Here is a 23117-nt window from a genome sequence, read left to right as displayed (position 1 = left end):
GTTGGCGCCCCTCGGCACTACCGCGCGAATGTGCTCTGTTTGGATCCGGACTGCTGGTACGATCTGTTGGGAACTCGGCGCTGACGCCCGTGGCTGTACCTGGGTCGCAAGCCCCAAGGGTAGCGTTGGCCTGGCGGCCTGGGGTACAACTGGAAGCATCCGAAGGTCCCGGCAAAGCATGAGTCGACTGGTAACAACGAAACAACTTGTTTATTTTAACATCGCAAAGAGTTGGTGGTCAGGTTTGACCGAAGTAGAGAGACGGGAGAGCACTTCACTCAACAGAAGAAATCGGAGCCCTCCTTTTGGCGTCCGGGGGCAGCTGCTTTTATACTCTCGCAGTTGAGGGCAAGAAGGAACCCCTCTATAGACGAGCACGTGACGGTGCCGCTCGGGCACAATGGGATAAGGTGGCGCAGCGTCGTGTCGGCGCCACTCGGACCCCCCCTTGCTTCACAGTTGTTGGGAGCTCCTCTCCCCGGCTGCCGCGCTTCGACAAGCGTAGGCACAATGGGAAGGGAAGGAGGAGCAGCCGTCGTGTCGGCGCCGCTCGGACCCCCTTGCTTCACAGTTGTTGGGAGCTCCTCTCCCCGGCTGCCGCGCTTCGACAAGCGTGGGCACAATGGGAAGAGAAGGAGGAGCAGCCGTCGTGTCGGCGCCGCTCGGACCCCCTTGCTTCACAGTTGTTGGGAGCTCCTCTCCCCGGCTGCCGCGCTTCGACAAGCGTGGGCACAATGGGAAGAGAAGGAGGAGCAGCCGTCGTGTCGGCGCCGCTCGGACCCCCTTGCTTCACAGTTGTTGGGAGCTCTTCTCCCCGGCTGCCGCGCTTCGACAAGCGTGGGCACCAATATGCACATACACTCACACACGCACATGAAGACACGTGGCATCGGAACATGCCTGGACGCGCTTGGCAGGGAGGCGTAGCGGCGGCGCCGAACGGGCCAAAATGTCTGCCGCTTTGAACGAAGCCCTGGCGTCTGTTGTATCCTCGCCGGCTTTACCGCGCGTCTTAGGCGAAACGTAACAGACCGCCCCGCCGGGGGAAGGAGATCCCGATGGACAGGGGACTGCATCCGCTGTCCGGAGGGATGTCGCTCGATGATGCTCATAACCGAAGTCGGGCGTCCCTCGACGTTTCTTGAGCGCAGCGCACAGAGAAAGCCTCGTTCTCTCGTTCAGGTTCGCACGGGACACTGCAAAGTGACTTCGGGAGAGTTCACATTTTTGTTCTCGTTCCCGGCAAGCGTTAGAACTACGCTGAAACTCAACCGCTCAGTCAGCAAGCACGGCACAACCCTCACTAAGCCCTGCCAGGCTCTTTCCCCTTCTATACCACTGCCTAGTTCCTTACAGTAGTCTAGCAGCACTTAGAACGCGTCCACAAATTGTAAAATTGCACTAGAAAGCATGTCATCACTTCGAAACACTAAACAAAAGCAATATGTTAAAAATCCTGCCTCAGGAAGAAAAACATCAGTAACAAACAATTTTGAGGCTGATTCCTACGTTAGGGGCTTCGACTTAAGCCATCGGCGTTACCGTTGAGACTCCCCTTTTTGTAACGCACCTCAAAGGAATATTGTTGTAAAGCGAGGCTCCAGCGCAGGAGGCGGCCATTTTTGGGAGAGATGGTCTGCAGCCATTGGAGAGGGCAGTGATCCGTCTCAATGATAAACCTCGAGCCGGCTAGATAGCATGACAATTTCTGAACGGCCCACACGAGACATGCACACTCTTTCTCGGTGGCGCTATACGCCTGCTCACGACTGGTCAGCTTACGACTAGCATACAGGACGGGGTGTTCTACTTCTCCATTTTCCCGTTGGCACAGTACAACGCCCATGCCTCGCTCACTAGCATCGCACTGAACAATGAACCCTTTTGTATAGTCTGGCGATCGTAGCACACGCTGGCTTGTTAGGGCACTCTTTAGGGCGCTAAAAGCTCTTTCCTTTGTCTCGTCCCAGACGACTGTTTGAGGCTCTGTCTTTCTTAGAGCATCCGTCAGGGGAGCCGCGATATCAGAGTACCTAGGGATGTACCTCTGATAGTAGCCGGCGACACCCAAGAACGACCGAATATCGGTCTTTGTGCGCGGTTGAGGAAAGTCTCGCACAGCGGCCACTTTTATTTCAGAGGGGCGGCGACGACCCTGACCAATCACGTGACCGAGGTAGACAACCTCGGCCTGTGCTAACTGGCACTTAGGAGCCTTGACTGTCAAGCCCGCTTCGCGCAGGCGGGTTAGCACTGCCCGCAAGTGTGCCATATGCTCAGACCAGGATGCGGAGAATATCGCTACGTCGTCTAGATACGGTAAAGCGAATTCTTGCTGTCCCCGCAACACTTTATCCATGAGACTTGAAAAACAGTATGGCGCGTTCTTCAAACCAAAACTCAACACTTTAGGACGGAATGTTCCCATTGGTGAAATGAACGCCGCATACCTACTAGCCTCTTCTGTAAGTGGAACCTGCCAATAACCCCTGACAAGATCTAGGGTGGAAATAAACTGAGCGCTACTAACTTTCTCAAGGCGCTCCTCGATGTTAGGGATCGGATAAATTTGATCCTTAGTGATGGAATTAAGCCTGCGGTAGTCGACGCAAGGACGAGGTTCCTTGCCCGGTACCTCAACTAAAATCAAAGGGGAGGTATAATCACTCTCACCTGCCTCAATAACACCGAGCTGTAGCATTTTCTTTACCTCAGCCTCCATAATATCGCTCTGGCGGGGTGACACCCGATACGCCTTGGATCGTACTGGCTCTGTGGAGGTAAGTTCTATATCATGAGTAAGTACAGAAGTCCTACCAGGCCTCTCAGAGAACAGACCTTGAAACTCTTGTAATAGCTGGTGTAGTTCGGTTTTCTGCTCGGGCGACAGCGGTGCTTTACTGATAAGGTCACTAATGACTTGACCGGTGTCTTCCCTGTTCGTCACTGAGCCTAGTCCCGGAAGCTCGACTGGAAGCTCTTCAGGAACGTTTACCATCATGCACACTACTGCTTCCCTTTGTCTATAAGGTTTGAGCAGATTACAGTGGTAAACTTGCTGTGCTTTCCGCTTTCCTGGCAGACTTACCACGTAGTTAACGTCCGACAGTTTCTGAACAATTCGCGCTGGGCCCTCCCACTGCACGTCTAGTTTGTTGTTTAGCGATGTGCGCAATATCATGACCTCATCGCCAACCTCAAAACGACGGGCCCTGGCTGTCCGATCATAATAAACCTTGGCCCTCTGCTGGGCCTTTGTCATTGCTTCACCTGACAACTCCTGTGCCCTTCTTAAGCGTTCGAGGAGCTTAAGCACGTACTCCACCACGACTGGGTCGTCGCCCCTACCTTCCCATGATTCTCGAAGCATGCGAAGCGGAGATCGAAGCGAGCGACCGTACACCAGTTCAGCTGGCGAAAACCCCGTAGCCGCATGCGGCGCGGTCCTTAAAGCAAACATCACCCCAGGCAGACACAGCTCCCAGTCAGTTTGATGTTCAAAACACAAGGCTCTCAACACGCGCTTCATGACGGAGTGGAGCTTCTCAACGGAATTCGACTGTGGGTGGTACACTGAGCTGTGTAACAGCTTTACCCCACACCTTTCGAGAAAAGTTGTCGTCAAAGCGCTAGTAAACACTGTGCCCTGATCTGATTGGATTTCCGCAGGAAAACCAACTCGCGCAAATATGGACAGTAGTGCATTGACTATTTCAACTGAGCTGAGTTCTTTAAGCGGCACTGCTTCAGGGAACTTTGTCGCTGGGCAGATCACAGTCAAAATGTGTCTGTACCCCGTGGCTGTTACCGGCAGAGGTCCCACTGTATCAATAACGAGCCGTCTAAAAGGCTCCGTAATGATAGGTACCAATCTCAACGGCGCCCTCGATTTGTCCCCTGGTTTGCCCACCCGCTGACAGGTGTCACATGTCCTCACGAAATGGTCTGCGTCCCGAAAACACCCTGGCCAATAGTACTCTTGCAAGAGACGGTCCTTAGTTTTCTTAACTCCTAGGTGTCCGGACCACGAACCCCCGTGCGACAAGCGCAACAGATCCTGACGATAGCATTGAGGCACGATCAGCTGATCGAACTCCACTCCTCGGCGGTCTAGATACTTCCGGTACAGGACTCCACCTCTTTCCACAAAACGAGCATTTTTCTTGGCGATACCTTCCTTGCCATTGCAGCGCACGTTTTCTAGGCTACCATCCTTCTTTTGCTCGGCTATCAAAGCCGACCGGCTGACTTTTAGCAACCTATCAAGTCCGTCTGACGTAGGCGCGACGAGCAAATCTGCAGATAGCTCTTCTGACTTTCCCGCATCGGCAATTTCCTCTCCGGTATTTGGCGCCTTCAACGCTACAGACTCAATTTTATTCAGTTCGGGCGTGCTTTGAATATCAGCTTGCTGCGCCTCTGACCATTTTTCGTTGTTTGATAACGTCGGCCCCGCAACTACCGCCTTTGCAGCGAGCTCCCGAACCTTCGATCTGGTTAAGGCCTGAACACTAGCTTCACCAAACAAAAGCCCCTTCTCGCGCAGGAGGTGATCGGACCTGTTTGAAAATAGGTACGGGTACTGGGGTGGCAGCATAGATGACACTGCCGCCTCCGTCTCAAGCGCTCCGAAAGGTCCTTCAATAAGCACCTTTGCTACTGGCAGACACACGCTATGAGCTTCCACGGCTTGCTTGATCCACGCGCACTCGCCCGTGAACATATGGGGTTCTACGTAAGACGGGTGAACTACATCCATCGTAGCTGCGGAATCGCGAAGCACTCGGCACTCTTTCCCGTTCACGAGGAGGTCTCGCATGTAAGGCTCGAGAAGCTTCATGTTCTCGTCAGTGCTGCCTATTGAAAAAAACACAACTTTTGGTGTTGTTTCCGGACACTGCGCCGAAAAGTGACCCGGCTTCTGGCACGTATAACACAAGCGCGCTCGCCTCATCTCGAACCGCTTTCTGCGTTTGGCTGCCGCCGTCTCTTTACGTTTGGTCGGACTGCTTTCGCTCGCATCCGCACTACGCGTGTCCCCCTTTAATCTCATGGGTGTGAACTTTGGCCTCTCAAACTTCGAGCCAAATTCACCCTTTTGACCGTCCTTAGCTCCGCGAGCCCGACGCGTCACAAACTCCTCGGCTAGCTCAGCGGCTTTAGCCACCGTACAAACGTCTGGCCTATCCAAGACCCAGTATCGCACGTTCTCCGGTAACCGACTATAAAACTGTTCTAGCCCGAAGCACTGCAGAACTTTATCGTGGTCACCAAACGCTTTCTCTTCTTTGAGCCACTCCTGCATGTTCGACATAAGCCTATACGCAAACTCTGTATATGACTCACTTCTGCCTTTCTCATTTTCCCGAAACTTCCGACGGAACGCCTCCGCAGACAGCCGGTACTTTTTTAGCAGACTCGATTTTACTTTGTCGAAATCCTCTGCCTCCTCTCTATCCAAGCGAGCGACTACGTCGGCCGCCTCGCCGGGTAACAAAGTGAGCAAGCGCTGTGGCCACGTTTCCCGAGAGAACCCCTGCTTCTCGCACGTTCGCTCAAAGTTAACCAGGAACAAACCAATGTCCTCTCCAAGCTTAAACGGCCGCATCAGGTCAGTCATTTTGAACAATACGCGTTCTCCTGCACCGTGTGCCTGACTTCCATTACGAGCGCGTTCCATCTCTACCTCGAGACGCTTCATTTCCAAAGCGTGTTCGCGCTCTTCTTTTTTCTCTTGTTGCTCTCGCTCTTTCTGTTCTTTACGTTCACGCTCTTCTTTTTCTTTCTGTTCTTTAAGTTCGCGCTCCTGTCTCTCTTTTTGCTCTTTAAGTTCGCGCTCCTGTCTTTTTGACCTCTCCTCAATAGTCTCAAGGCATTCCGACAGCTCGTCATCCTCAGCTTCTAACTCAAGAATAGCCCTTAGCAGTTCAGGTTTTCTTAGTTTGTCTGAGACATCCAGACCCAACTCTCTTGCAAGCTCCAGCAATTTCGGTTTGCGCAACGACTTCAAATCCATGGCTGCTCTGAATGCTGCTTTCTCTACTGCTTATTATTGTCTTGCCGCAAACTAACCCGGCAGCAACGACAACCACAATTACCAGCTCTGTTTCTGACACTAACAAAAGCCTGGCAAAGCTCAGAAGAAGAAAGTCCCGCACTCACCAAACCTCGCAGGCAGGAATTCCGCGCAGTCGTTCCGCTGCAGGCAACCAGTCGTCACACAGGGCTCGTTGCACTGCTCCCGGATCGTCGTTGAGCTGCTCAGCATACCGTCAACTGCATCTCTTTGCTGCTGGCCTCCGTTGTCGCGATCTCACCGCTCGCAGACAGTTGTTTGAAGTCGTAGGCGATCTCACCGCTGCCAACCAGATGTTTGGATCCGGACTGCTGGTACGATCTGTTGGGAACTCGGCGCTGACGCCCGTGGCTGTACCTGGGTCGCAAGCCCCAAGGGTAGCGTTGGCCTGGCGGCCTGGGGTACAACTGGAAGCATCCGAAGGTCCCGGCAAAGCATGAGTCGACTGGTAACAACGAAACAACTTGTTTATTTTAACATCGCAAAGAGTTGGTGGTCAGGTTTGACCGAAGTAGAGAGACGGGAGAGCACTTCACTCAACAGAAGAAATCGGAGCCCTCCTTTTGGCGTCCGGGGGCAGCTGCTTTTATACTCTCGCAGTTGAGGGCAAGAAGGAACCCCTCTATAGACGAGCACGTGACGGTGCCGCTCGGGAACAATGGGATAAGGTGGCGCAGCGTCGTGTCGGCGCCACTCGGACCCCCCCTTGCTTCACAGTTGTTGGGAGCTCCTCTCCCCGGCTGCCGCGCTTCGACAAGCGTAGGCACAATGGGAAGGGAAGGAGGAGCAGCCGTCGTGTCGGCGCCGCTCGGACCCCCTTGCTTCACAGTTGTTGGGAGCTCCTCTCCCCGGCTGCCGCGCTTCGACAAGCGTGGGCACAATGGGAAGAGAAGGAGGAGCAGCCGTCGTGTCGGCGCCGCTCGGACCCCCTTGCTTCACAGTTGTTGGGAGCTCCTCTCCCCGGCTGCCGCGCTTCGACAAGCGTGGGCACAATGGGAAGAGAAGGAGGAGCAGCCGTCGTGTCGGCGCCGCTCGGACCCCCTTGCTTCACAGTTGTTGGGAGCTCTTCTCCCCGGCTGCCGCGCTTCGACAAGCGTGGGCACCAATATGCACATACACTCACACACGCACATGAAGACACGTGGCATCGGAACATGCCTGGACGCGCTTGGCAGGGAGGCGTAGCGGCGGCGCCGAACGGGCCAAAATGTCTGCCGCTTTGAACGAAGCCCTGGCGTCTGTTGTATCCTCGCCGGCTTTACCGCGCGTCTTAGGCGAAACGTAACAGCTCGTGCCACTGCTCCCGCGTAAATTGCCGCTTGCGACTCTTCAAAATTGTACTGCTTCAAAATGAAATCTCTCTGTCACCTAAGACAATGAATGGTCCATATCCCCTTAAGCGATGGCTGATACCCCCGTAAACGCGGGCTCCCCATTACGACGACAGTAGTTAAATTCTACGCTGGAATGATGAGCGGCAATGCATGCAGCCAGCTGGGGAAGAAGACGTCGACGACTTAACGGGGGATGCTGCTAACCGCGCCACCGAGCAAACTCGAGACATGGAACGCGAGCGACAACGGCGCACTGCGGGCACACCGTCACTGACGTCGCTCTCCACGTCTCAGCCCAACGTGTGCGTAACCTCATTCAGAAACAAAGACGTAAACAATAATTGAGAAATACTTTAATGCACCGTCAGGATTAACCCAGTGATAAACGCCGGGGCCGCACGTTTCAGCTTCGCTGGTTAACCATCTGTACTGAGTGCTTGGGCGGTGATTTTTCCAATAATGAATAGCCACGTTATCACAAATAATATAAAACTGTTCACTTCCCAGTATTCTTGAAGTTAGCAAGTTTGTCAGTCAGCGTCATTAAGTTTGGTCTGCTTGCAGACGTTCAATGAACCCTTTTTAACGTGCCTTCTTGGTGAACTTTCTCGAACAGAAGTTCTGGAAGGTGCCTCGTCGTCGTGACCTCGGGAGAAACTCCGTCAACAGAACCAGTTGTTCAATAGAACCAGTTGTTAGTCAGCGCTTGTGCTGTGGTTTGTCTTCTTTGTCTCCGTCCCGACTCGCGCTGCGCCTTTTGAATAGCCACGAACCAACTCACCCATATCAAAGTTTTACTGCATTATAAGAGCCTCAGCAGTGTTTCAATAAGTCAAGCAAACCTAGAAAACAACAATTTCTTGCCCGCATCTCACCGGGAGACGTTACGCCGCCACTGTCACGGTGCACACCGGTAGCATGTGTACAGTACTGCGAGTACTTCGGCGCACGGAGAGCAGTACGGCGCCCGACACGCACAGAACCGCTTTGATCGTCTGCAAAGTGTTTTTATTCGTGCATCGTGATGGTATAAACAGCCGGCCGCAGGAATGCATGGTTGAAGAGGGTACATCAACCGTATATATGGAAATGCAGGCAAGAAATTGTTGTTTTCTAGGTTTGCTTGACTTATTGAAACACTGCTGAGGCTCTTATAATGCAGCAAAACTTTGATATGGGCGAGTTGGTTCGTGGCTATTCAGAAGGCGCAGCGCGATTGGGGAGGGAGACAAAGAAAGACAAACCACAACACAAGCGCTGACTAACAGTTGGTTCTATTTGCACCGAAAACGGCCTATTTATGCGCAAAGAAGGTTTGCCACGTATCATCGCAGTTAGCACATGTATTGACACGTGTACTTATCTTTATCGGGCGACCACGTTTCGCCGCCTAACAAATGTTATCGCACAGCGCGAGACGCGTCTGCATGTATCCGAAGTTTCTGGAAAGTCATCGATGCTTTGACAAACCAAGAGATTAAAGAGGCAAACGCAATAATAAGAAAAGCCTTCAAAGCCGCCCTTGGTCTTCCCGAATGCACTAGCACAGAGAGATTCGAGGGACTGGGCCTGCACAATACTTTTGACGAGTACGCAGTCGCGACGTTATATTCCCAGAAAGAACGACTTTGTTCTTCAACTCAGGGCAGGGAAGTATTGGCGAGGTTAGGCTTTCCCCTGATACCCCAGTATTGCGGAGAGGAAACGGCACAGATAGACCGCAACGTTCGATCGCACATCGCGGTGGCCCCAATTCCCAAAAACATGCACCCCAAGTACCATCCCGGACGACGCAGAGCAAGGGCAAAGACCCTTCACAAACGTTTCGGCATGGGACCGGGGGTGTATTATACGGATGCCAGTCGAGCCAGCTCAGACACTTTCACCATAGTCTCTACATGCAACAACAACGTAACAACGGCATCCTTCAAAACCGCCTCGGCATGCGTGGCAGAGGCTGCAGCCATTGCCTTGGCCATTCAGGACGCCGAGCGCCAAACCAATTCGGCTGTCATATTATCCGACTCACAAGCGGCTTGCCGCCTGTTTTTACAAGGAACGGCACCCAAATCAATAATCAAAATTTTAGGCACTCAACTAGAGGGGCACCACACTATCGTCTGGTGTCCGGCACACGAGCGACTGGCAGGAAACGCTAGGGCAGACCGTATTGCTCGAGGTTTGAACGTCCGAGCAACGGCATGGCCTAGCGACGTCCTTCCACCGAATTCTCGTGACATCCTCCTACAGCAAAGGCAGGAGCGGAGACGTTTTGGACATCCTCACTCCGATTTAAACAGCGAACAGGAGAGGGACTGGCGTCGTATTCAGACGAATACATACCCCAACCTGCACCACCTACACAGAATACACCCCACGAGGTTCTCTGACGAGTGCCCGTGGTGCACAGACACACCCACACTAAAACACATCACATGGGAGTGCCCCAGGAGGCCTCCGCACATAGACAGTCCCATATTACACCAACATCCACTAATGAGGAATAGGCAGTGGGAGGCATGGCTTGCGGACGAGGGTCGGGAGAGCCAGTTGGCTCTTCTGGACCAAGCCCAGCGAGCCGCTCGTGCCAGTGGGGCCCTGGAATAGGGGCTCCAACCATCGTGCCTTATTTTATTTCCATTGAATAAAGTTTTACTCTCTCTCTCTCATCGATGCTTCTATCCGCTGTCTGTTGTCGCCGAATCTTATGTTAACTGATCTCATCGCCTGACGCGAATGGTGCAGAACTTTGTGGAAGGCACGCGGGTCCCAACGATTAGTCTGGAACATTCGACGACTGCTGTACAAAAGCCGACGCGCTTGACCCGCTGATCAGATTTTCGACGATCGCCGACCGTGTTCGCCGCTATCGTTGTGCTATAAGTGTAGCCTGTTTTGTGGGCACAGGTTCGCCCAATAAAAGTTTTGTCGTTCACAGTATTGCTACTGTGTTATTCAACGTTACCACCGCGTGACAATATGGTGTTTAAAGGTGTTTTTTTTTTCCTTGCAGAAACCTACTCAAACCAAGTGTGTGGAGACTTTGTTCTGTGCGCATATTCCTTGTTTTTATTATATTTTCTCATGCATAGTGACTTCGCCTTAGGCCGAAGCATTGAGACACGTGGCGATAGTAAAATATATGTTCGAAGATCATATCTTGTTCTTACTGTTTCTATGGGGTTAGTAACGTGTTCTTAAACGTTTGCGGTATCTCGTTTTTGGTTGATCATGTGTGACCATATCTGTGCTAACTGCTATTCTACATGGCAAGCCTTTTAGCGCATTAATAGGCCGGTTTCGGCGCAAATAAAAGCAGTTGTTAGCCAGCGCTTGTGTTGTGGTTTGTGTTTCTTTGTCTCCGTCTCAGTCGCGCAGCGCCTTTTAAATAGAATGCACCTTGTAAAATTTAGCGAACGGTAACAAGGCATGGAACTTGGCACTGAGGTGCAACGTTGTACCATATCGGACGCGGTTATGCTGCGAAAGACGCAAAAATCATATAAAGAAGTGACAGGACAGAAAATAGCGGTTTCTGTTGCTGCTGAATGCTGCTGCTCTGGATGAGTCATGCGCAGAGAAGTTTTAGCAGCAGTTTTAAGTGAGAGAGACATTGACAAAATCTATTCGACAACACCAGACACTATATCCAGGGCTCATCGTGTACACAAATACCCAAGAAAGTGGCCGGGGCTTATATGCGTATATCTACCGGGAGGGTAGGAAGGCACATTTATTTATGGAACACTAGAATATATATATATATATATATATATATATATATATATATATATATAAACTCTCAGTTGTACAAACGTCGGTTTATCGAATATTTCAGAATAAGGAACTTTTTAAATATCCCCGGCAGTTTTCTTATAGATTCTATGCAAAAAGGTTTCACTTAAACGAATTTCGGAAGTCAATATTTCAGTTGAACGAACTTGCTCAAAGGACCAAGGCTTATCTTTGTCATCAGCTGGAGGTCGATAGCAATACTTTGTTTGAAGACTATGCAGAGTGTGACAGTGCACTGATTACCTGTGCTGGACAGACGGATCTGGAGGTTGTTTCCAGTGTTCGTCCTGAAGAAGAGTGCGACGAAGAAGAGGCAACTGCCGAGTCAGTTTCAAGCCCTATAACTCTAGCTGAGGTTGTAGGGTACATTGGAAAGTTGAGAGACTTTGTGTCTCAACAGCAAGCTGTGCCAGAAGAAGTGTACAAAAACATTGACTCTTTGGACAGTTTTGTTGCTTCCTGTGCTTTAAAAGTAAAAGTGCAGAAGAAGATCACAGATTTTTTTCTAAGTGAGAAAGGCAGCATTATAACTGTTATGAACCTTGTACTTGTTGATATCTACAAATTCCATTTCACACATTTCTAACACTATGGATGCCAAGTCTTTCGCTCCATGAATTGTACTTCAAACTTTTGACTCTGTATGCCATGCCTTATGTTGGTCTAGTGAATATTCAGTTTCGTGAACTTTCAGTTAAGTTAACCATTTCCTTCGGTCCCTTGAAGTTCACTCAAGTGAGCGTTCACTGTATATATATATATATATATATATATATATATATATATTTATATATATATATATATATATTTATATATATATATATATATATATATTTATATATATATATATACACTCGCCTGCACGAAGTCATTTATTCGTCCACTTTCATTGTCCCTTTACGTTATTATTTCTACATTTCAATTAAGCAGAACAATTAGCTTCCCTTATGCTTTCCCCTGCTTCATTGTCTGTCATTTCGTACGATTGCGATCAACAAAAAAAAACGAGCCCTCCGTTTTCGCCCTTCATATCGTGCAGATAACATTCAGCCATTCAAGACACGCGAGCGTTCAATCTGTAACGATGCTCACACGGCCTGTCTCGAGAACCGTAAACAAGAACGAACATGTACGTGTTGCTACATAAGATGATATTCCGAGAGACGCTTACACACCTATCGCTTGCATGGGTATCGACACAAGGTGTGTTCTACGGTAATTTTTTTTTTATTTTGAAGCAATAGTACGCATAAATAATTAACGAAACTAGTACATGAAGCACGTAACACATTGTTCTTTGTGAATCACATATATCCCGCGTTAGCACAGTCGAATAGAATGTGTCTTGAAACTGTAAAATTGCACAAAGACGAGAATGAAGACAGTGGACAGGAAGAGGCGCTTAGTTCTCTTCGTTCTCGTCCTTGTGCGCTTTTACAGTTCCAAGATGCAAGTAAACCAACCAGCCCAGTTAGCCATTCTGTGCGAATAGAATGTGACATAATGTACACTAGACAAATACACAGTGCTCCTTCGTACGCCCATTGCAGAGAGCGGTTACAGTTTCCTACTTTGGCTCATGTTACATCAGATCTCATTGGCAATGCTAGCATATAAATCATAAAATATTTTTCTTGAATGTAATGCAATTTGGACGTCTGCACAACATGGATTTCGTAAAACATACTCATGTGAAACTGAACTCTTTTCATTCACTCAAACTGCACCATATTCTTGATGAATCATCCTGCGCCGACTGCATATTATTGGACTTCTCGAAAGCATTCGACAAAGTGTGTCACCTGTCACCAGCTGCTGCTTCACAAGCTAAGTTTTCTTAACCTTGACCCTAACGTTCTCAGGTGCACTGAATCTTTCCTTCTTCACCGACTACAATTTGTTAGTGCTAATGGTTATAACTTCTCCTTTACTAACGTACAAATCCGGCGTTCCACAAGGGTCCATCCTTGGACCCCTTGTATTCATAATTTTTAATCACTGCCTTGGAACTTGTTCAGGATAACTCAGCTCGCTTCATTGTCTCTAACTACAATCGCACTGCTAGCATAACAGCAATGAAAGTCAGCCTTTCTCTCAGTCCGTCTCTAGCAGCGCGTCGAAAGCTACCATACCGTTTTTCACGACAAATTTATTCTGTCACCGCAGTATGCGTCCCATCGCATTGATGTCGCCATAAGGTATACGTATTCCATTTTGCAAAACGAAAACATTTTCTAAATCTTTTTTCTGCCACGCACAGCAGTCGAGTGGAACCACCTTCCTGCTGACATCGCATCGATAATTGATAACCAACGTTCTCGCCAGGTACTAACCACCATTGCTCAAGTGCATGCCCGTTTCTTGCTGTTCTCTTTATGGTCGCATCTTTTTTCCCACTCCACTCTGTAATGTCCTCGGCCTTGACGGTAAATAAATAAAGATAACTGCATAATACATAAAAAAAATTGATGGAAGTCGATCGACTCCAGGTCGTCGGGCTCTCGAAGAATCCCCGGCAACGCAGCAGCGCGTGGCGCCACCTACACGCCCACGAGGTCTTCGTTGGCATCGAGCGACGCCTGCGCGCTGCTCCGCACACTGCGCTCGGTCAGGATCTCGTCCACGATGTCACGCACGTCCGGGTGGCGCGCCAGCACCTCGTTGAAGTCGGCGCGCGTCAACGAGAAGAAGTGGCAGTAGCGATCGGCGATCACCGTCCGCAGCCGCAGCGTGTCGTGCAGGAGGCACACCTCTGCACGGGAGACGTGTGCGTGTATGCATGCGCGCACACCGTCCACACGTCGACGTCATCGCCGAAGCCGGAAAGAGTTCACTGAGAAGACACAGGCTTTTACCAGTCATGCTGGGTGGAACTTATACAGGCAGGTGGCAGGTCGAGGGAGCAGAGGTTTACATACATGGTGTGCTCCAATTCTAGCCAGCGATGAAGAGAGTTTATACGTTGACTGCTATAAGAACACGCGCACGCACGCACGCACGCACGCACGCACACACGCACACACACACGCACACACACACGCACACACACACGCACACGCACACACACGCACACACACACACACACACAGTGAAACGACGACGAATATACAGCTAGTGTTATACCACAGCCAAATATAGCAATATAACAGGGGATAAAGTGCTCGTCTAGGTCTTCTTGCTCGTTTTAACGCCCGGACTAAGCACTAAGAAGCTAAAATCGCAGTGTGTGAACTTCGTAATTAATTTATTTAAATAATGTCCCAAATGCGGAATTTAGGCCCAGCGGTAATGACTTTATTGAAGATGCTTATTAGTTAATGTTCCAGTTAACAATAATAAGCACTGCAGAAGATGGAGCGTTGATTTGTCTATTTTTCAAAATTAACTCAGATAACCCCTTGTCTTGCAATTAATGTCTGGTATAACAGAATCGCGATATCTGCCACAGGACATCTCTAATAAGCCTGTTCCCACAACCGTGGGAACGTTCATTGCGCGTTACTTTGCTGGGATACGTTAATGATATCAGGAAATTAAGACAGAGAAGAATGCAAGACAAAACTTAGAGAGTAGGCTCATATAGAACTTGATCACTGTCTCCCAAACAATTAATTTTACACAGGTGGCAGCGACACAGGCGGGCTCTCAGTTCGGTTTTGAACATTGCCTCATGCCCCGTTTTTAAACTGTAGTGAGCTATGCACGGAGACAGCGTAAGCGTGCAGTACGTGTTGCCCACGTAAACATGCTCCGTCTACCTTCTGTACCTCCGACCTCCAAACCACCGATCCAGACATGGAGGAGGGAAACAATTCTACGCGAGCTGGCATTACGTAACAAAACCGAAGCCAAGAAAAGTCAGCACAAGACGTGATCGTGTCGCGGTAAGCTTCATAATGCCTCCCCTCACCCCCCCCCCCAGCGCACGCCCTCCCCCCCCCCAAAAAAAAACAAAACAAAAATAGAGACAGTGGGCGCGACAGCAACGAGCTGCTACAGCACTCGTTCGTTACAGCGCTGACAAATGGATACGTCGCAAACAAGCGACTAAGGTTGCGCAAGAATGTCGGGATAAAATCTGCGCCCAGCAGTTGACAAAGCACAAGTGCACGTCGATTAAAATCTACAGGGAACCGTGGCATACAGGGCTGAGTCCGCCGAGCGCAGGGTCACATGTTGGGTCGTCGTTATAGGAGGGAAATGGACGAAGGGGTGGGCGTCACGGAAAGCCTGACATGAGTATCCCTCCTAGTTTACTTCTTTCGTCTATATGGTTTCCGAGACGTCGATATAAGGAAAGGAGTCAACGTCCGCCGTGACGTCAGGGAAATGAACTAATGTTACTGGCTGGCGCATGAATACATATTCGCTTTTAGTTGAACAGCAGTGTACCGTATGTCCCAGCTAACGCTATAGCCGAGCTGTTCAAAGAAAAAAAAAGAGACAAAAAACGTGGTGCAAGATACGATTTTAAGACCTACGATAATCGGCGGTCTGGCCTCTGAAGACCGAGCACCGTAGTATTCGAAATTTTATTTTGCATCGTGCTTTCTAAATCATTTAGCTTTCCTTACAGAGCTCGGTTAACGTTAGCTGGGGCACCCTGTATATGTGTCACCGCATTCTCTCTCCTGCAGCATTGGCAAACGAATTCACACACAAATGTGTCTGAAGTTGTTTCCAGGACCACAACGGACTGGTTCGTAAAGTGAGATAGTTGCTGAATGGTTATGTCAAACAAAGGGTCCTTTCCAGAACACTTATACCGGTAGACAACGCATGGCCTGGAGTGGAGAAAGTAGTGAAACTCCCATCTCCTTCGTGGCATATTGTGCGAATATCGTCACTGGTTCTCGTAGATCTTGCGCAAGGAGAAAACGATCACGCTTGCAATGGAGTTAACTCCAGGAAACCGAAGAGTTCCACCGTGAACTATATTTGAATAGAATTAAGGTTTACCGCTATGGGTGTATTCACCTTTAAGGCGTAGAACACTTTTTCGCTAGTAGAGAGCTGTTGCAAGGAGCGAAATTAAAGCACGGTATTTTACCCATTCATCTGCTCATGAGAGCGGCTTGTTCGGCTAGTTGGTACATGGTTACACTGTGAGAATGCCAGCAAACTTAGAAAAAAAAAGTGAGAGGCAGACATAGACAAAGCGACAGGAAGGTGGCTGGTAGAATGCCATCAAACCTGAAAAAGAAAAAAAAAAAACATCGAGAGGCAGACAAAGACAAAGGGACAGGAAGGTGGCAGCAGACTTGAAGGGGAAAAAAAATCGAGAGGCAAACATAGACAAACGACCGGCTCCAGCCACCTTCCTGTCACTTTGTCTATGTCTGCCTCTCGACTTTTTTTTTTTTTACTTCGCTGGCATTCTTCTAGTACAACAGTCATTTGTATGTGCACAAGACACATAGGTCGCGACTCTCACTTTAGAAAACGTATTGATTACGCTATATGCATGGAAAGTATAACAAACGGCTGAACACACAACCTCAAGTTCAACCAGCCCGTTGTCTTAATTACTCAAGAGGCACTGAAATCGCTAATTAATCACTCAGGTGTTGCGCCCATATATTAGCTGAAAAGGAAATACCATTCGGTATTCCCAGCAGGAAGTGCAGGTGCGCGAGAACAAGTTTGCACAATGCACAGTGCCTGGCTTGACGATCACGTTGAACACGTTAGTTCTCGTGTTGCGTCTTCGGCGAAGTATACACCCAAACATTATAACGGTGCTCTAAGGCTGTGTATAGGCCCACGGTTGAAACTGTTAAAAGTATCCGTCTAAATTTTATTTCTTCGCGATATTAAGGAATGATTCAACCGGAGCACGCACACAAAGCAATAGATGCAGAAGTGATTGCTGCGGTGTAAAATAAGAAGTTCGAGGGTCTTGTTGTGCTCGGTACTTGTCTTTTCCTCATTAAGCAGTTGCTCACGCCAGTCTGAATGGGTAGGGCAATTTTTTTCCAGTAAAATCAAGCGTAATTTTCCCTCCTGTTCTCCTTCAACACTAAACCTATATTATACTTGAGTCAGGTCAGGCGTCATATGTGACCTGTAATACGTGATAAATAGGAACAACATAACGCATTCTTTTTCTTGCTTTACCTATTTGAAATGGTCTGCCATCTTATATACTTTAAATGTCATTCACCACTTAATACACTAAAACATTGTCTTCCTACTTAAGGATTTTTTTCATTTTTCCACGTTTCTCTCTTTAGCATATTTTCATGGCTTTTGGTTCTTGTACTTTCTGAATAGTTCTGCGTTAATTCTTTGTTGTAATATATGTAAGTTTACTGCCGCTTCATTGCTGTTTAACAAACACTCTTTAAGCAACCTTTGACAGGAAGTCAGATTTCTTATAGCCTTGTGCTCTCGTACCTCCTTCCGTATATCGATTTGTATGCTGTTTTCTGCTGTAACATAATAAACTTGATTCTGACTCTGAAAGCATGCGTTGTACTCTGGCTTCCGCTACAATGGGAAACCCTTTGCATTTTGCTATCATTCATTTTCATGAATGCTAAGGATCGAAGCGTTCGCTATGCTTCACTATACGATTGAAGTGCACGAGTCACATTAACCTGGCGCCATATCTAAGTAAATATGTCGTATTTCTTTTAATTTTTATTTGTTCCGTCCTTTGGTATGACACCATCTCTCGATTATCACCAGTACAGGCCACTCGCTGCCACGAATGATAAACTAATAGGCTCAAAGGTAAAAAAAAAAATCTCATATTATTCGGTCCCTGATGCCACAGACAAGAATAACCGCGAAATTTTTCTGACCGCGAAGGTACACGACGTGTCCTTCTCACGAAGACTGTGGGGCGTCCCCACTGGCCTTAAAGTACTGTTTCCTAATTTCCCCCCCCCCCCCCACGATTGCTGGGTTCTCCACCCAATTTTTTTCTTCCCCCAGGTGTTAGCGGTCCACTGAATCTTTTCGCGCACATGACTGATACGCCGAAAGCAGCTTTCCATACGGGGACACTTTACCTCTCTCACCTATAGCCTTATCATCGCGAGACGATACACGGTACCATCGTACGTACCGCCGAACCGGTCGCCGGGCATGACCGTGGCCACGGTGATGCCCGCCGCGTCGACGACGTGCGCGCTGCCGGACTGCAGCAGGTAGAGCCGGTCGCCCATGGTCCCCGCGGCGGCCACCACTTCGTTGGGGATGAAGAACTCGATCTTCATGCGCGCCACCAGGTCGCGCAGGAAGTCCGGCTCGGCCCGCGCGAAGAAAGGCACGTTGCGCAGGACCCGCCGGCAGTTGTGCCACATCACGCGCTGAACACGTGCGCGGGAGGACGAGGGCGCTTTTGAGTGTGATCGACAGATCGATCGATTGATTGATTGATCAGTTTTCTTGAAAGTTCAAGGGAAAGCGAGGACCAAAGCCGCGCGTGGCCTAACAAAGGTCCCGGCTCACGCATGCGGTTCGGACAACGGTTATCATGTAATACTAACTATAAATATGTATATACAAAATACAAGCGGAAATGCATTTGGAAATATATTGCGAAGTGTTGAATGCCCGGAGCACCTCCTCTTACAACCTGAATACAATTAACAACGTTCGCTTAGCAGGAGACGTTTAAGACAACGCAATGAGTACATGTGGGTATATTGGAAGTTAATCAGTAACTAGATAAACAGATTGACTAACCAAACAAGAACATACGGATTACTAGTACGCAGTATGGCTTTGTGAAAGGGCGGTCGACAGAAACTGCCTTACTTACTCAAAAAGAAATGATATTTCGGTCGTTTGAACAACCATTATCTGCTCTGGCTAACTTTGTTGATTATTCGAATGTGTTCGATTGTATAAATCTAGCTACAGTGCTCAACAAACTAGAAAATTACAGTTTTCGTGGCGTCTTTGTTGAACTTATTAATACAGTCATATCTTCATCACTGTAGGCAACGAGTAATTATGGACAGATACATGACAAATCTAAAGCCTGTTCACGCGGAAGTACCACAAAGATGTAACCTGGGGCCCCTGCGTTTTTATGTTTATATTAACGACATAGTTACTATTGATAATAACGGAAAATTTGTTACAGCGAAGCTGTCAGACTATAGTTGGTCAAGATTTTTCGCGGCATCGTCCTCACGAAAGAAAAAAAAATACCTTGAGAGACTGAAGCGAGAAGCGCGTACATTCTTTGGAATCACGCCTACAACATATATCGCAGCATTCGTTTCAACAAAGAACAGCACAAAACAAGCATCTAAACCACGCAATTTATGATAAGGCGCTCCTGATAACAATGTGAAGCCGGTGGCCCCGTTCCTCGCATACGTTTCCCGGTAAATATTACTGTTGTGCAAGCGGCCGCGCTTGCGACGTGGGAAGTGACGTCACTTGCCTTTCATATGTAAAAGACAAGTATAGCAACTGTTTTCGTTGTTGTAGCAGCACCGTTCTAGGTAAGCAACGAATAGTTAGGACTCCCGAGGAGCAGCATGAATACGAGGAGCGGCAAAGTAAAAAAAAAAAAAGAAATTCTGTATTACACCCGCCGCTTCGCACCTCACGCCGTCTTTCCAACTCTTTAAGTTTGCAGCGCATACATGGCTCCACAAACTCATTTAATAAATCTTTTTTACCTAGCTCCATTACATTGTGGAATGACTTACCCGATTCCATAGTTACTGAAATAGAACCTAATAAATTCAGGCACTTATTAACAGCACATTTCAAGGGCTGAGTTATTTTGCCGTGTTTTTGAATGTGCATGCGTGTTTTGTTTTGTTTCCAAGTTGTTCTTGAGCCACTGTGTCTATCTTAGTGTTGATGCTTCTGATGATGTTAATGTTGAACATGAACCCTGCACTTTGTATTGCTTTTTTGTTGTTACCGACCATTGTATATGTAACGACTGCTCCCCCCCCTTATGTAATTCCCTAAGCCAATGACCTTTAAGGGTAAATAAATAAATGATGATGATGATGATGATGATGATGATGATGATGATGATGATGATGATGATGATGAAAACGGCAATACGACCAGCGGTGACGTGTTGCCGCTGGTCGTATTGCCGTGGAATTCAGCACAGGGGAACCACCCGTCCACATTCTCCGGTGGCTGAATAACGTGCAGGAGGAGGAATTGAGCAATACAGCATTGCACCCCCCCCCTCAGAACTTAATGTAGTACGTAGTGGTTTTCAACGGCTTCGCTGGACACCCACTTTCGCAGGGCCCGGATGGCGACAAATTTTTTTTTATTTACGTGGGCGACCTAACTATTCAGGTTACTGCAGCGAATTCCACTGAGGCAATCGGTATCGCAAATCAGGCACTAATAATACTATCATCTTGTTCCATCGCAAGCTTACTTCGTATACATGCTAAGAAAATGACAGATGTTCTTTTCAGACCCAAAAATCGTAATGTCGCTACCGACATAACATTATAACTTAACAATCCTATTACTCCGATTGTGACTACTGCTAAATGTATTGGGTTTGTATTCGAACAACATATGTTGTGGAGCGCATATGCGGATCTTGTCGCTGCTAGACTATTCCGTGTGAGTAGAATTTCGAGCAGGTTAAGATTTTTTTTTTCTACCTAAAAGCACCAAGCTATCTTGTTAGGGGTACTGCGACTCTTATTAATATCGCCACACTCCACAGAATACAAAAAAGAAAGTTGTCCGTAGTGCTCTGGATGCTTCCCATGACACTCATACAAGCCCACTTTTAAGAAAACTAAATTTATTTCCTATGGCAGATATTTATGAGAAAACACTTATTCACCGGTGTAATACGGGTATTAACAGAAATAATAACAGGTTAAATATTATCTTGAACTTAAAACGCAGAGACAGCAAGCTAAATACGCTCTGTAGCGAACTTTTGGAGATGCCACGGGCAAGGACTAATTACATGAACCAAATGTTATACTTCAGATTAACCTTTTGTCTAAACAAAATCTAGATTGCCTAACATTCGTTACTGTGCTTCTTACTTTCTTTTCTTTGTGTACGCAAAAAGGTGAAAATTTGCGCTTCTTGCTACTGTGTGTTTGTCGGACTGTGCATTGCAGTATGTTCCGCCTGACACATTTGTTGATTCCATTTATGTATAATGTGCATTTGTAATAGCGTTCTTTCTTTTTCTTTCTGTTTCGATTGCATCATCACATACATGCATCTTATATGCGCTATATATGCATTCTGCTTCACTTGTATTTAATGTGCATTATGTTTGTCGCTCATCTTATTGGTACTGAGAAGACTGCTACTGAATATGTAACGCGTCATCTTATGCTCTGCTAAGGCCTTTTAAAAAGGGCTGCGGACCACACCAAGTCATAAAAATGGTTTCTGTTAGCGGTCTTCAACATTTTGGTGTTGAAATCAAGTGAACTGAATTAAACGAAGATAGTTCAAGATTACGTGGGAATGAACAAAAGTAATTTCTTTCGTGGATAAGACGCCTAAAGGAAATTAATAATAGTGAAAATTTTGTAACATAGTAGTTATGAAAAAGAAAATGCAATACAGATGCAACGCAATGCAGTCATAACAAGTGTTATATGCAAATATTAATTCATAAATACCAATTGCGTAGAACAATGAAGCAGAGTAATATATTACTTTTTAAAATAAGCCTGTAGCGTAAGTCGTCATCAAAAAAAAAAACTTCATTTTTCCTCAGTCCTCCCCTAAAAATGACTTGGCGTTTGTGTTTGTGTCTTCTCTTATATTGCATTTGTGCGACCAGGCTTGGAAGTTCGAATGTGCTTTGTGTGATTTTCATTCCCGCGGTCTACTTGATTTCAAAGCTGCCTTGTTGGCTTAGTTTTAGGACGCACCACGATTCCATGTTTAAAGAGAGGAGTAGCCGACACAGCTTCTTTACCTGCAAACGAGCTCCATACATGATACATCAAAATACTAAAATCGTGGGGTTTCACGTCCTGGCAGCCGCACAGTGAGGTGGGAGGGGGTGGGGGACGCCGCAGTGGAAGGCGCCGGATTAACGTGGATCGGGGATCGAACACGCGACCTCGTATGTGTTGAAATGCTCCGGGACCCACTGAATTCGCCTGCGGCGATTCGGCGCGCAACCGCCGCCAACGAGACACCTTCAGATCGCCTGTGTACGGCCGGTATACAAGAGCCAGAGGCCCAGAGGGCGTCCCGTACCTCGCGAAGGGGATCCGACAGCGACTGGATGATCTGGCCTTCGTCGAAGACGCGCCCCTTGAAGCGGTTCTCGGCGTAGTCACGAATACGGCGCCGCAGGTTCAGCGGCAGCATCTTGTACTGCATGTAGTCGTCCAGGTCGCGTATCTGCAAAAAAGAAAAACACGAAACATGTAGCGCCCATTTCCTTTCTTGAGTCGTGCACTGTGCAAGCAGTTAACCATATAAAGGTACGTACACCATTTTTTTCCCCCTCGTTTCATTCAGACACAGGCAAAGAAACGTCTAACGAGCCCGCATGTATGAAGAGACAGAATACATTTTTGTTGTTTGTTTTTCGTGACGCCATGTCTATCTTGATCCTTATACTCTTCCGATTCTCCTGCCCCCCCCCTCCCTCTCTCTGCCTCAGCTTCCTTTCTGTAACTTTTCTTTCTTTCTTCAGGATATCTTTGCGGTGAGTAAAATTTCCGGAAATGTTGCAAGCGCTGGAAAAGTATCCTAACCTTTCTTAGTAGTAACGAGTGAAAGTAGAAATAGCCATAGAAGAGTGTGCATACAAAGAAGCGTTTGTAAATGTTTTGTCACAATATGTACATTCTACGGGGTGATCATTTTTAGGTTTTACCGAATTTTTTTTTAAAACCGCCTGTTGCAGATAACATAATTCTAGTCCTTGGGCGGGATTATCCAGACAGGTGGACATTACTTGCGTG

The 23117-nt window shown here is 47.8% G+C and overlaps 1 protein-coding gene across 1 annotated transcript in view; it reads right to left on the bottom strand.

The window, feature by feature from the left end:
* Positions 1-12399: 12399 nt before the first annotated feature.
* Positions 12400-23117, bottom strand: part of LOC142571036 (potassium/sodium hyperpolarization-activated cyclic nucleotide-gated channel 1-like) — a 50438-nt gene continuing 39720 nt past the window's right edge. The window contains exons 8-10 of the mRNA XM_075679336.1: positions 22402-22548; positions 18278-18521; positions 12400-13957 (exon numbers count right to left, since the gene is read on the bottom strand). Of these exons, the coding sequence (XP_075535451.1) occupies positions 13746-13957; positions 18278-18521; positions 22402-22548 (603 nt within the window). The 3' untranslated portion in view covers positions 12400-13745. The remainder of the gene's footprint in view (positions 13958-18277; positions 18522-22401; positions 22549-23117) is intronic.

The sequence above is a fragment of the Dermacentor variabilis genome, chromosome 2 (assembly GCF_050947875.1).
Source record: "Dermacentor variabilis isolate Ectoservices chromosome 2, ASM5094787v1, whole genome shotgun sequence".
NCBI lineage: Eukaryota > Metazoa > Arthropoda > Arachnida > Ixodida > Ixodidae > Dermacentor > Dermacentor variabilis.
This window is presented reverse-complemented; position numbering and strand designations above follow the sequence as displayed.